The 12,223-nt window shown below is 43.9% G+C and overlaps 1 protein-coding gene and 1 long non-coding RNA gene across 3 annotated transcripts; one reads left to right on the top strand and one right to left on the bottom strand.

Moving 5' to 3' along the window:
- The first annotated feature begins 6 nt into the window (after positions 1 to 6).
- On the top strand, positions 7 to 8,402 carry SLC16A5 (solute carrier family 16 member 5). Of its 2 annotated transcripts, none has more exons than XM_008640597.2 (4): positions 7 to 272; positions 3,441 to 3,584; positions 4,522 to 5,388; positions 6,996 to 8,402. In XM_008640597.2, the coding sequence occupies exons 1-4, from the start codon at positions 53 to 55 to the stop codon at positions 7,235 to 7,237; spliced, it is 1,473 nt and encodes a 490-aa protein (XP_008638819.1). In that variant the 5' UTR covers positions 7 to 52; the 3' UTR covers positions 7,238 to 8,402. The 2 variants fall into 2 exon arrangements, with proteins under 2 accessions (XP_008638819.1, XP_017598679.1); XM_017743190.1 differs by having other exon boundaries at positions 7,048 to 7,211.
- Positions 6,949 to 12,203, bottom strand: LOC108448865. The gene is made up of 2 exons (XR_001864908.1): positions 11,871 to 12,203; positions 6,949 to 7,096 (listed from the first exon to the last, which is right to left on the bottom strand). It is a non-coding gene; the product is annotated as an uncharacterized LOC108448865 (long non-coding RNA).
- Between the last annotated feature and the right edge of the window lie 20 nt (positions 12,204 to 12,223).

The raw sequence follows: 12,223 nt of genomic DNA, 5'->3' as shown, positions 1-12,223 counted from the left end.
GTAGCTGCACTCCCTTCCCCAGCAGGCTGGCTTAGAGGAGAAAGGAGCTATCATGTCCCAAGGAGAAGCAGCAGGACACGGCACTGCCAAGCCCCAGGACCGAGGATGGGCATGGATGGTCCTGCTGGCTGCAGTGCTGCTGCAAGGGCTGACGCTGGGCTTCCCCTGCTGCATCGGTGTCTTCTTCACGGACCTCCAGCACGAGTTCCAGGCCAGCAACAGCCAGACATCGTGGTTCCCGTCCATCATGGTGGCCGTGCTGCATGGAGGGGGTGAGTGACAGCAGGGAATGGCCTCCTCCACCTCCTGCCCTTGTGCTGCTGGTGGAGGGATGTAATGAGGATACTTCCACCATTTAATTAAGGCGGGCGGTGGAAGGGATTGGGAGGTCCAAGCAGAGTAGCTGTTTGGCAGTACACAGCATCTTCAAGCCACTTGGATCCCACAGTCCAAAGCTAAGTGTGCACAGATTCTATGGTCCCTTTTGTCACTCTCAGAGTCAGCCAAGACCCTTGGTCAAAGAAGGCAAATCCCTTTCTCAGCCCAGTTTTTCAGATCAGCAAGAACATAGTTATTTCTCACATAAGCTCTTTGAATAAGCCAGCACACAGTGCTGGAACTCTGCTACTTTCTTGGTTTATCTTGTCCACAAGAGCACATCTCCTTCCAAGTGCCACATGACAGCTCTGTTCTTTGTGGCTGAAGAGATGCCAAAAGCTGAGCTCCTCCAAGCTGCCAGCTGAGGCAAAGCCTTAAAAGCAGTTCCTTGGGTAGTGGCACGAAGCACACACCCACGCAGGCATCAGGGTGGACATGCGCAGGGCTGGATCAGTGCAGAATGTGGGTCAGGCAGCACCCTCCGGCTGAAGGGGTGGAAGGAGCATTGTGCTCTGTGGATAGTAGAGTGACTCACTGGTTTTCCCCTCAAAATAAAATGTGGGAGTAACACAGGACAGTGGTCCCAGATTCCACACGCAGATGCAGGGATGCTTTTCTATTTCTGCAGAGAGAAAACCAAATCCCCAGCAGCTTGAGGGCTTCCCAAAGAGTGGCCTGTGCTTTGTGCCCCATACAAATCCTGTGCTTACTCGATAAACAGACAACCCAAACCCTACCAGGCAACAGAGGGAAAGTTCCCAGGGTTGCCCATGTATCCAAGCTTCTCCCTGAGTTCATACCTGCTCCCTTCTAATGCTGGTGAAAGTTGACACTACGTGATAAAGGAAAAAAAAACAACCCCAGAGCCCTGAGTCACACTGATGTGAAGGCTGTGGTAGGACATGGCTGGCAGCCACCTGCATGAAATTGAGAGTTTACACCTTAGCAGAAACAGCTGGGTCCAGAGTATCAAGGTGTAGATTGAAAGAGATGTCGAGGGAAGTGATAAGGGGAGGAATCACCACTGAGAGTCAGCAGAAATAGAGCAGTATCCTTGGGGCTTGGAATTTGGAAGCTGTTGGGCATTCCCCATCCTGCCTTCCAGCCCCTGTGATCCTTCTGTGATTAGTGGGAAGGATCCAACTGGGACCTGCTGGCTCTAGGAAATGGTCTCAGAAGCAGCTTGGTCCCAGCATGTCCAGGAAGGACAATTCTGGCAGTATCTACAAGAATGTCAATTATCCTGTCATCTTTAATGAAGTAATTTTTGTGTAGGAGGCTGGAACCACAGTAAAAGGTAATACAAAGATCCAAAAGTTATAAATTGGATAAAGAAAGAATAGCCTCACATTAATGATATTCACAATAGAATTTGTCAGGGCACAGTTGTGCTTTTCTTGCCAGTTATGTCTCCTCTTGCAGGGTGTTACAGCATAGGGGGGCTTGTTCTTGTCCCCCAGTAGCACTAGGCAGCAGTAACATAAACCAGAAGGAAAAATCAACAAAATAAGCAGAGATCAAAGCCTCCCTCTCAGGCCAAGCACATATGGCTTTTGCTGCAACTTCTGACGTCCTTTGCAAGGGGCCAGGCTCTACTTGATTCAGGTTCTCCAGTTACATTCATCATTTCAGCACTTAAATCTTTCCCAAAATTGCATTCCGCTGTCACCAGTATCTCTTAGAAGTGCCTCTCTCTTTTCTTCACCTTTATTCTTTTTAATTCAGAGGAACTGAAGGGGGGAAAAAAATTATTTGTTGCAAAAATTGGAAGAGAAAGGAAAATGGGCAGAGCAGCCTGTTCTCAGAGCAGTCAGTCCTGGGAGAAGGTTCGATGCAGGAGAGCTATGGAAGGAAACGGGGAAGGGCACAGGGCAAACAATGGCTCATAACTCAACCAAACATATCCCGTTATCGGTGCTGTGTTCCTAGGTAAAAGCCATTAACGATTATTTTGTTATAAGATAATTTGAGAGATCTCAGGGTCCTACATCTGTCTCCAAAAGGGAATTTCAGGCCCTTACAGGTTCCTGCTCCTAGATATCCATGCACACAGAAACTCTGGACTAACTCATACAAATGCAGCACTTTAGTTGATATTATTCTTGCAAAAGAAACCACAAAAGCCCCAGGCAAGTGAGAAATAACATTTGAAATCCAGACAACAAGCAACCAGGAACTAATAATGAAAAACTCTGATGGTTTTTAGAGCCAATCTCATTATTTTGTAGTGTTCAATGTATGCCTTCTTGGGCTAGTTAAACAGCAGTACCATCCTTAATGTCTTTAGCAGGAGGAAAAATAATCCAATCACATTTGCTGGACAGTTTTTCAAAGGCCAGTGAAGTCTGAAGCGAAAATCTCCCAAGCAGATCAAAATACAGACAGCTGCACTCGTAATTTTAATAATGTTCCACTGTTCACTTGACTGTGTGGATTTTATTTCAAACCAGACATTGATTTAGTTCACAAATACGCCACAGGTTATATTTCCTACACTGACTGACTCCGAATTCTGCAGCTTACAGTAATTTTGCATTTGCTTGCATAACCTTAAATGTTCAGAATTGGGGAAAAAAGTTAATAAAACCTGGAAAACCTTGAGGATCCTCAAAGGAACAGGAAAAGAAACTCTACCTTCAGATCCTCTTCTGCCAGAACATGCAGAGAGAAGCACCTTCCCACTGATGGACTGCAGGTGGGAACTAATCTTTCCCTGCCCCAAAATGAAGGATGTTAAATGTCATTAACAAACCAGTAATTTATCACAATATCATGGAATTCACCAGAAGTCCATTTCCAAGGGTTTTAATGAAAATCCATCACATCCTACTTGATGGTCAAAATCCCAGCAGATCACAGACTTCCCCTCAGCCAACAAGCTGGCCAAGCACTTGGGAGGATCACAGAACAGACTTTCTCTTCCTGTCTCCCCCACTACATTAAGCTGCTGGGACAACCCTTGGGGTCTTTAGACTACATCATTCGATAATTGCAGCAATCCAGCACATACAAAATACTTCCCTCCTCCCTAACTGCTTCCCCTTTTTCTTCTCTGCTTCCAGGGCCCCTCTGCAGCATCCTGGTGAAGCGGTTTGGCTGCAGGTTTGTGGTGATGCTGGGTGGGCTGCTCAGCGGGCTGGGAATGGTGTCCAGCTCCTTCTGCAAGTCCATCAGCCAGCTGTACCTCACGGCCGGCCTCATCACTGGTACGTACCAGAGAGCAGGGAAACTCAGCTGCTGTGCTGGAGATGGGAAATGGGAGAGCCCCAACTAAGTGGTCACATTTTTCCACTCATCTGTGAAATAGGAGAACTCAACAGCACACCCCTTTAGCACACACCTCACCCACTCAAGCTCACTGGGAAGTGTTTCTCTGGAAAAAGCTACAGGTCTCCAGAGGGTAAAATGGAGAAAAAGGATGTCTGTTCTTTTTAGTAGCTTCTCAGCCTTTTGTCTTTCAAGAAGGGAGGGTTTTTTGCTGTTTTTCCAATCTTTGAACATAATGTGTTGGGATAATGTCCTTCCCAGGTTCCCTGGGCTTGTATTTCACCACTCCCAATCAGGGGGAGAATGGAGACATCTTCTTCTAACAAAAGACCATGTTGGTTTTGAACAGAAGTAACAGATGGGAACTTTTCCTTTCCAAATATTTCTCCTATGTAACTGACATTCAACTCTTGGTTTTTAATAACATAAGAGAAATTAATTCCCCACTCTGGGACCAATCCTGGTGGATCTTGCAAGTTAAGCAGTGGCCACTGCATAGAGAGAAAAACAAGCAACTCCCTAAGCCCTGATGAAAGCATCAGGAAAGCAGCAGTGCTTGTTGCATGTGGTGTTACACCCAAGTTTTTAATGAACAATTCCATAACAACTTTAGGAATTGCGGTGTGTCCCAGAAAAATGTCCGTTTAGATGAGTATATTACTATACTCAAGAACACAAATAGTTTAATTTACACACAACATCCTTCTTCATCCCTGATGTGAGGTTTCTGAGTATTAATCAGTCCCTGGGGGATGTGTGGCCTGGCAGGTCAGAAAATGCTTCAGTGGCAGATGAAGTCATCTGTGGGTACACCCTGAATTTTCGCCCTTTAAGACAACATAGAAGGATCATTTACTCTTTTATTCTCACTTTTAGGTCTGGGATCATGTTTCAGCTTCCAGGCAGGAGTGACTGTGCTGGGCTACTACTTTGTACGGTGGCAAACATTGGCCAATGCCGTGGCCTCCACTGGCGTCTCCCTCGGCTTCACGGTGTGGCCACTGCTGTCTCAATACTTGCTGGATGAGATGGGCTGGAGAAACACCTTCCTCATCTTCGGAGGAATACTACTGAACTGCTGTGTTTGTGGAGCCATCATGAGACCCATTCAGCTGGCATCAGGGTCACTCTCACAGTCTGCCAAGCCTGAAGAAGAGCCAGGGAACAGAGCACAAGAGGCACAGCTGTCCAATGGAGCATCTCCTCACCACCCCATGCTCCAGCAGCACACCAGAAGGACAAAATGCTTCCAGGTGCTGCAGAAGTACCTGGCTTTTGACATCTTCTGTCAAAACAAAGGTTACCAGATTTACACTATTGGAGTGACCTGGATGATGATGGGGTTTGCCTTACCTCATGTCTACCTTGTGCCTTATGCCATCCACAACGGGGTGGAGGAACACAAGGCAGCCCTTCTCATCTCCATCATCGGGTTCATCAATATCTTCATCCGCCCTCTCACAGGGCTGCTCTCAGGACACAGAGTCTTCACAGGGAGACGCATCTACCTGTTCAGCCTGGCCGTGCTCCTCTATGGGCTCAGCAATTTCATCTGTGTCATCTCAGCTGAGTTCAGTGTGCTCATCCTCTACTGTGTCATCCTCAGCATAGCCATGAGTGGCATCGGGGCGCTCACCTTCCAGGTGCTGATGGATGTGGTAGAGATGGACAGGTTCTCCAGTGCTCTAGGGCTCTTCACCATCCTGGAGAGCATCACCCTCCTCATCGGGCCCCCGCTTACAGGTGAGAGAGGCTATGAAAGCTGGCTGGGGGAAAGGTGGTGGTTTGGAAACTGGTGACAAGTGTTTGGGAGCATCAAGAAGAGGAATAAAGGAGTTTCCAGACCCATGGTGTAGGTGAGTTATGCAAAGGGAGCAATATAAAGGACAGGGTGGGAAAGGAATGATCAGCCTTTTCTGACAGTTGGAAGGTCACTTCTGCAGCTGCATCAAGAGCAGACTGAAAATATGACTCGGTAAGGGATCTGATAGGTATGGGAGCAATGAGAGCTTTTTTCCAGTGAGTGGCAAGAAGCAGACAGGAATTACTGTGAACTCTTTCACCATTTTGCTAGTTTGCATTGTTTTATCCATGAAGTCTCAAGGAATTGTGAACATCCCATTAAAAAAATTAACTGTTCAGAATTATTACCAGTCCTACATTATTCAAAAGCCCCGTAGTAAAAGCTTCTGTTCAGTCTTTCTCTCCAAGTTCTGGAGTGTATTAATTTTTCTCTGGAGACAAGAAAGGAGCTAGTTATGACTCTCAGTCCAATAAATTATTCACAGTTCACTCCAAATGTCACTAAGTGACCTGTCCAAGACACACCTGCTCCCGCAGTACAGCAGTAAATTCAAAAGACTAACAAACAACAAATGTCAACCTGAGCATGTCAACCTCAGTTCAGGCTTTAGTTCTCTTCTCCAGACAATGAATTGTGGCTACTCAGCAGGAAAATTATGTCTGGTTCAAAAATGTGATGGCAACATGCACCATGCTTCATGGTACTCCCTGGCATTAGTGTGTCAGTCACTTTTCTCAAAGAGCAAAAAAGGTCCTTTCTTGGACATCTCTGACAGGAGCAGCAGATGGGCAAAACAAAGCACAGTAAAAGCAGCTCCATTTCTGTTTGTAGTCCTAAAATCTGCTACGGAAAAGTGCACTGTGGAAAGAAACATCACTAATCTTGACTGAAAAATACAAGCAAATAAACATTATTCCAGTATTTCCGCATTGATAAGCAGCCTATGGAAAGCATCATGTATTTGGCCCAAGCATCACTTTTCCATCTCTAACATTAGTGTTAAATTACTCCCTTGATATCTCATGCTTCTAAACGGTTTATATTGAGGTCACTTAATGTTAGTCATAATCTTGTTGTGCTGTGAATTTCCTTATCCCTCATTACACACGATTAGAGACAAATGTTCAGTTTAGAGACCCTAGTATGTAAATTTCTGAGCTATTTCTCTCTCTAGTTGTTCTATTTTCTGCCCTAGGATGTAATAGGGTCACTCATTCCAAAAGCCACTGAGTGGCAGTGGCACCAGTGTCCTCTGCTGAGCAAATGAAATGTAGCAGCAGGTTGAGGAAAAATTGCAATTTCCTTTCTTTCCTGATTTCTCTGTATATTGAGAAATACTTTCTACAGAAGTATCACCTGACTTGAGACTATAAATAAAAAAGTAAACAATCCCTAGAATCTAGAGAAGAGGAGAGAACTTAACTCATCAGAGAATGCTTGTCTTTTGTATACGGCAGTTTGCTGAATGATGCAGGTTTAACATTCAGGTAAATGTATACCTTTAGTGTGCTTCTTCTCTTTGGCTAAGCTATGGCTTCTACTTCAGGTCTCCTGGTAGACGTAACCAGTGATTTCCACTACGTCTTCTACAATTCCAGCTTCTTCCTCATATCAGCTGCATTATTTATGGGACTCAGCTTCTGTGCTCTGGAAAAAAAAAACAAACTGAGAGAGGCTTCCAAAGCACATTTGGACAATCCCTCCAGATATCAATACAGTGAAACATCAACAGAACCAAAGGCTGAAAATCAATCCCCTCCAGCAGTTGAGTACATCACAAGTGTATGAAAATAAAGAAGGGGAAGAAAGAGCAACACAATGAAGTGGTCTGTACAAAGCAACACATGGCCCAACACTGGCAGCAGATGAGAAAAAACCAGTCTGCTTTCCACAACTGTCATCTTCCTTTTGCACTTCCACTCCACAGGGCCATGGCAGACTCCAAGACAGCCATTCAGACCACGGGCCCAGCCCAGAACCCAGCACCAGCCAAGGAGACAATGCACAAAGAGATCTGAGCTCTCCTAAATCAAACCATGGGATAACAGCCACAGAACCCAGCGCCAGGAGACAAAAGCTGTGTCAGTTCAACTGGGTTAATTGACTTTAAGAAGTCAACGGAATTTCACAAGCACGTTCCAGTTGGAAGTGCTGCCTAACACGTATTAATGGGTAGTTCTTCACAAAGAAGTATTTTTGCCTCATCTGAATATGCAGTTTTGGTGCACAGGCTTCCTGGTTACTTCCCATGTTGGGGGTGGCAAGACAAACACTTTCTACAGGACGTGTGTTATTATTTTCCACATCTCTAAATATTATACAGAAGCAGCCGTGTGGGTTGTAGAACTCAAACAAGTCTCTAGTAAGATCAACTATTTTCTCCTATGAAACATATACAGGAGTTCTTCATGCCAAGGACAGTTTCAAAGCCTCAAAATTCAGCTCCAGAGCCTCAACAAAAAAAAAACCAACCCACCCACCAAGGCTTGGAGTGCCTGCTTTGTATAACTACTGATATCTCAAGTGCTGTTTAATGTAACATAAAAGAGGATTCGTGGTTCATGTAAACAGTATTAACTGGAACTCATTTGGGGCAGGGAGGGTGGTATTAGACCTAAGAATAAGGATATGCATTATTTTATAGGGCAAAATTCAAAGCAACTGTATGTCCTCTTTGTGGAGATCAATTCAGCTCTTTAGTCTTAGACTTCTGAACTTAATTACACCAGCATTCTCAGTATAGAGAACTTTGTACAAACATAACTTATACTTCTTATAAGTACAAGCAGAACTTACAAAGAAATCTGTGGAGAAAGCATACTGAGAAAAACCAGTGTTGCTGACTTTCTAGCCATGCAGCCTTGACTGTAAGTGGCTTTTTTCTGCCACATTCCCGGGATTTAGGCTTGTCACGGCTCAGATGATGGCTGCAGCACCCTCAGCATCAGCTCAAGATGCAAACTGTTCGTGTTCTGTATCATTCCTGATCCAACAGACGTGGATAACAGCTCATGAAGCACACGGATGAAGATAACCCAACACATCAGAACAATCAAAGAGATGGAAGTACAAAATGGGAGTGAAATGGAAGAAGTAACAGCTTTCAATGGAACTCCAGCACCTGTCTAAGAACTGTTATATCAAACTCAACTGCAGTGCTTATCTGGAAAACTGTCCTATCAGATTCCTAGGGATAAACCCACAGTTTTCATTAGAGCTCCTCAGACAAAACAAACCAACCAACAAAAAAAACCCCACTCTGGATGAAACCACTGGAAAACTGACTCCAAGGTCTTCAGAGACTACGATGGCTTTCACAGCTGGCTTTTACACAGAAAAGGCATCAGCCCTTCAGAAGGGTTCCTGCTCCCACAGCTCAGTATCTTCACCAGTACTGCCCTGGGATTACGGACCCAGGAGGATTTGCATTGTCTGATCAAACCTATACTTAAATAAGATTATTAGTGGGAGATATACATATCTAATCTCTCCTCACATGTGTTTATTAACTTATGTAATGCTTACATGGCCCATAACTATGAAGCAAACAGGGGCTGGTGCTTCTCATCAAAACAGACCAGTGTACATTCCTAGGAAAATGAGGGTGCTTTCTCAAAAAAGCAATGAAAAGGGATTAAGTCCCAAATCTCTTCTAGCTATTGCAAATAAACAGCTAAGCATCCGAACAGATTGCTATTTTCTCTGTGTGTAATTCTTATATTTTAAATTCTGTTCACCTTTCTACATTCCCTTTCTGTTTTCTTATGGAAATATGAGGTTGTGTTGCTCCAGATCCTCCCACTGCTACAAATTACCTGGGCAAACCAGGCAAGATATGGTGTAAGCTACAACCCACTAAAATTTCTCACATGAAACAAAGGTTAGGTGAAGGAGCAATGGAATGGCTCTTGTGTGGAGCCAACTGCTCCGCCTGTAATGCTTTTGCCCTGGCTGCTTTATAAGAAAGGAAATATACAGGACAAAACCAAAAAATCTTCACCAACTGAAGCTGACACAGAGATCAGCTCCTCCTACACCAAGGCAAAGAAACCTGTTTTGATCATTTCTTGATTGTACACAGCAGTGCAAGATAATTTAGGATGGAAAGCAGGGAGAGTGCTTTCCAGAACTGCCTTTTGATATTCCCAGACTCCTCACTGGGGTCACTGGGACTTATTCGCAGGCACAGGGAGTGTTTCTGGGAAGAAAAACAACCAATTCACAAACCTGTTGTTTTAACATTTCTCAACTTGCTGACTGAAACCTTTCTAACAGCCTTACAGAACTCAAGCCTGAAAACAGAGCTGTCTCTCCTGGTTACTTTCCACAGACCCTTTAAAAGTAATCCACAACCCATAGGTTTGAAGCAAATCCTCGGCAGACAAGAAGCAACATTTTATGCTGTGTTTCCACAGGTGAATAAGATGTCTGAGTTCCCGTAACTCTCCTTTCCGCAGAGCTCTTCTCCCGTGTGTGTTTCAAACCTGAACTCCAAGCTGCCTTGAGCAGGAGCTTGGCAAAGGATAACAGGAGGGACCTGAGCATGCTACAGAATAATAAATATTCCCCCTCAGAGGGATCCTACAGGTGCAGCAACACTCAGCCCTTAGGAATCTTGGGGACCAGAAGGAAAAGAAAGCAATAAAAGTTCCCCTCATTAGTTTAAGGTCAGCCCTTTATGCAAGGCAACCACAGCCCAACTGAAGCAGTTTCTTTAACACCAGCAGACAGTAAAATAACCCTGGCTTTAATTCGGGACAAACACTAATAACTCAGCCAGGTTACAAATCTCTGAGAAACAGCAGAGCAACAAAAACTGACCAGAATTAAATGTTCCTTTCTCCCCGGGTCCCCTCTTGCCCCTCCCCTGCTCCCTTTATCACTGAAGATACTCTGACTCTTGCAAGATAAGCATTTTGGCAAGAAGCACCTTTACTCACTGAAATTAAACATTCACTGGGAAGCTCACACTGAAGTATTGCAAGATCATGATCCTTTAAAGCCTAAGGTTCTCTGCCGGGGTAATAATTGGGAAAGTTTATGATTATTTATTTATATTTAATAGCAATAAACCCCAAATAAAGGTTACAGCAATCTAACACACTCTAAGACACCTCAGAAGTTCAAAATCACTTGATTTAAGAGCTTGGCTTGCTATTTGCAGACATGGCTAGTAGCTATAAGAAAAGAAACAACTACTAGAAATTAAAATTTCCTGAATTCTGGCTTCAATATGCTATGGAAGTCACCAGAATAGCCCCTGGAGCTGTGACTACCCCAGCTAGCCCAGTCCCTGCTCTGGGAACTGCTCTGGCAAACAGCAAGTGCTTGGAGCACTCAGACCATTAAACTATACAGCCAATATTGGGTGAGTAAATGCAGTTCTTACAAACAGAAGAAATAGCGTTTTTCCTTTTTAAACACAGTTTCCCCCCCCTTATTAGTCAATCCCAGTAGTGCTCTGTTTGTATGGACTAGCTCCCGGTGTTTGCTTTCTCTGCTCCTGCTTTCCCACATTGCTCATTTACCTTCTATTTAATGACAGATGAAGCTTTAAAGTGTATCAACACTTACCACTTACAAAGGCACACATAAGAAGAGATTTCTTAGTACAGTAGCAAAACATTCTAATATAGACATAGTCTGTAGCACCTTTGCTGATCATCTTCACATATATATACTCAAATATGCACATAAAAATACATATATATATTTAGACATATACATAAATACATACTGACTTCAGTTGATAATTATGCTAAGAGCTGAAGTTGCTAGTGCTTAGTCTGGCTTAAACTTTTGTACCAGGTAGAAATAAATACCTTCCCTTTCATGTTCTGTGTCTTCCCACACCATTACAACATTAAAATATTTAGCATTACTGCATTCAGTGAAGCTTTCTTTGCTCATCCTTCTATTTAATGTAGTCATGGGCAGATAATTTTAGTGGCCCCAGCTGTGTGGGTTATCAGCCCACCACTCTTGTCACTGGTGCCATGTGGATCAGTCCATGACTAATTTGCTTGATATGAAAATCAATTGTATTTGAGATAACACAAAAGACAACATGTTCTCATGGCCTGTTCCTTGCCTTATCCACAGAAGAACATCCATGCATGTAATTGCTTCAATAAAAGCAGTACAAATTTCTGCAGAGTCCACTCCCACAATTTACGATCTTTATTAACCTTTACCTTGTATATTTACACAACATGAACCATAATTGAACCCTCTTGCAGCACGTAAAACTGCGGTGGTTTCACTGAGCTGTGTTAGTTCAAGACAAGGGAATTGCTCTGCTCTGTGCCCAAACCTTTGTACAGCCAAGGTGGAATCACCTGCTGCTCTTTTAATTCACTCCTTGGGTTTGTTTCATTTTCTTTCCCAGGTAATTTACCTCACTCTGCACATATGTTTTTACCTTTTCTCCCTCAGCTTCGTGAGTTGCAATCCCGTTATTTAGACTGGAACTGATCCAGGAGCAGCACTACCACAAGGGCAGCAGCACTGGGATGGAGCAGCAAAACACATACAGAGGTGAAAATTCTTTTAAGTAATCAGTGGGGAAAGGTCAGCTGGTTTGCAGAACAAAGCGTTTAAACAGCAAAGCTTTGCCATATAACGAGACAGTCAAATACCTCGACGCAGGTTCATTTATCTTGAGATATTTGATATATTTATTTATATTTTGATATAGTTATATACAATACATTTAGGGAGAGAGAGGAGGGACAGGCACCACGGCTCCTCCTCAAAGGAGTGGGCCCGCCCTCC

Source organism: Corvus brachyrhynchos, unplaced genomic scaffold (genome assembly GCF_000691975.1).
Source record: "Corvus brachyrhynchos isolate BGI_N302 unplaced genomic scaffold, ASM69197v1 scaffold148, whole genome shotgun sequence".
Classification (NCBI taxonomy): Eukaryota; Metazoa; Chordata; class Aves; order Passeriformes; family Corvidae; genus Corvus; species Corvus brachyrhynchos.
The sequence above is the reverse complement of the archived record's forward strand: the minus strand, read 5'-3'. Positions and strand labels throughout refer to the sequence as shown.

What these genes read in the sequence shown, in the direction of transcription:
- SLC16A5 (XM_008640597.2), top strand. Translation starts at nt 53, where the DNA reads ATGTCCCAAGGAGAAGCAGCAGGACACGGCACTGCCAAGCCCCAGGAC. An exon ending in CACGGCCGGCCTCATCACTG is followed by an intron (nt 3,585 to 4,521) that starts GTACGTACCAGA and finishes TCTCACTTTTAG; the next exon opens with GTCTGGGATCATGTTTCAGC. An exon ending in CATCGGGCCCCCGCTTACAG is followed by an intron (nt 5,389 to 6,995) that starts GTGAGAGAGGCT and finishes CTTCTACTTCAG; the next exon opens with GTCTCCTGGTAGACGTAACC.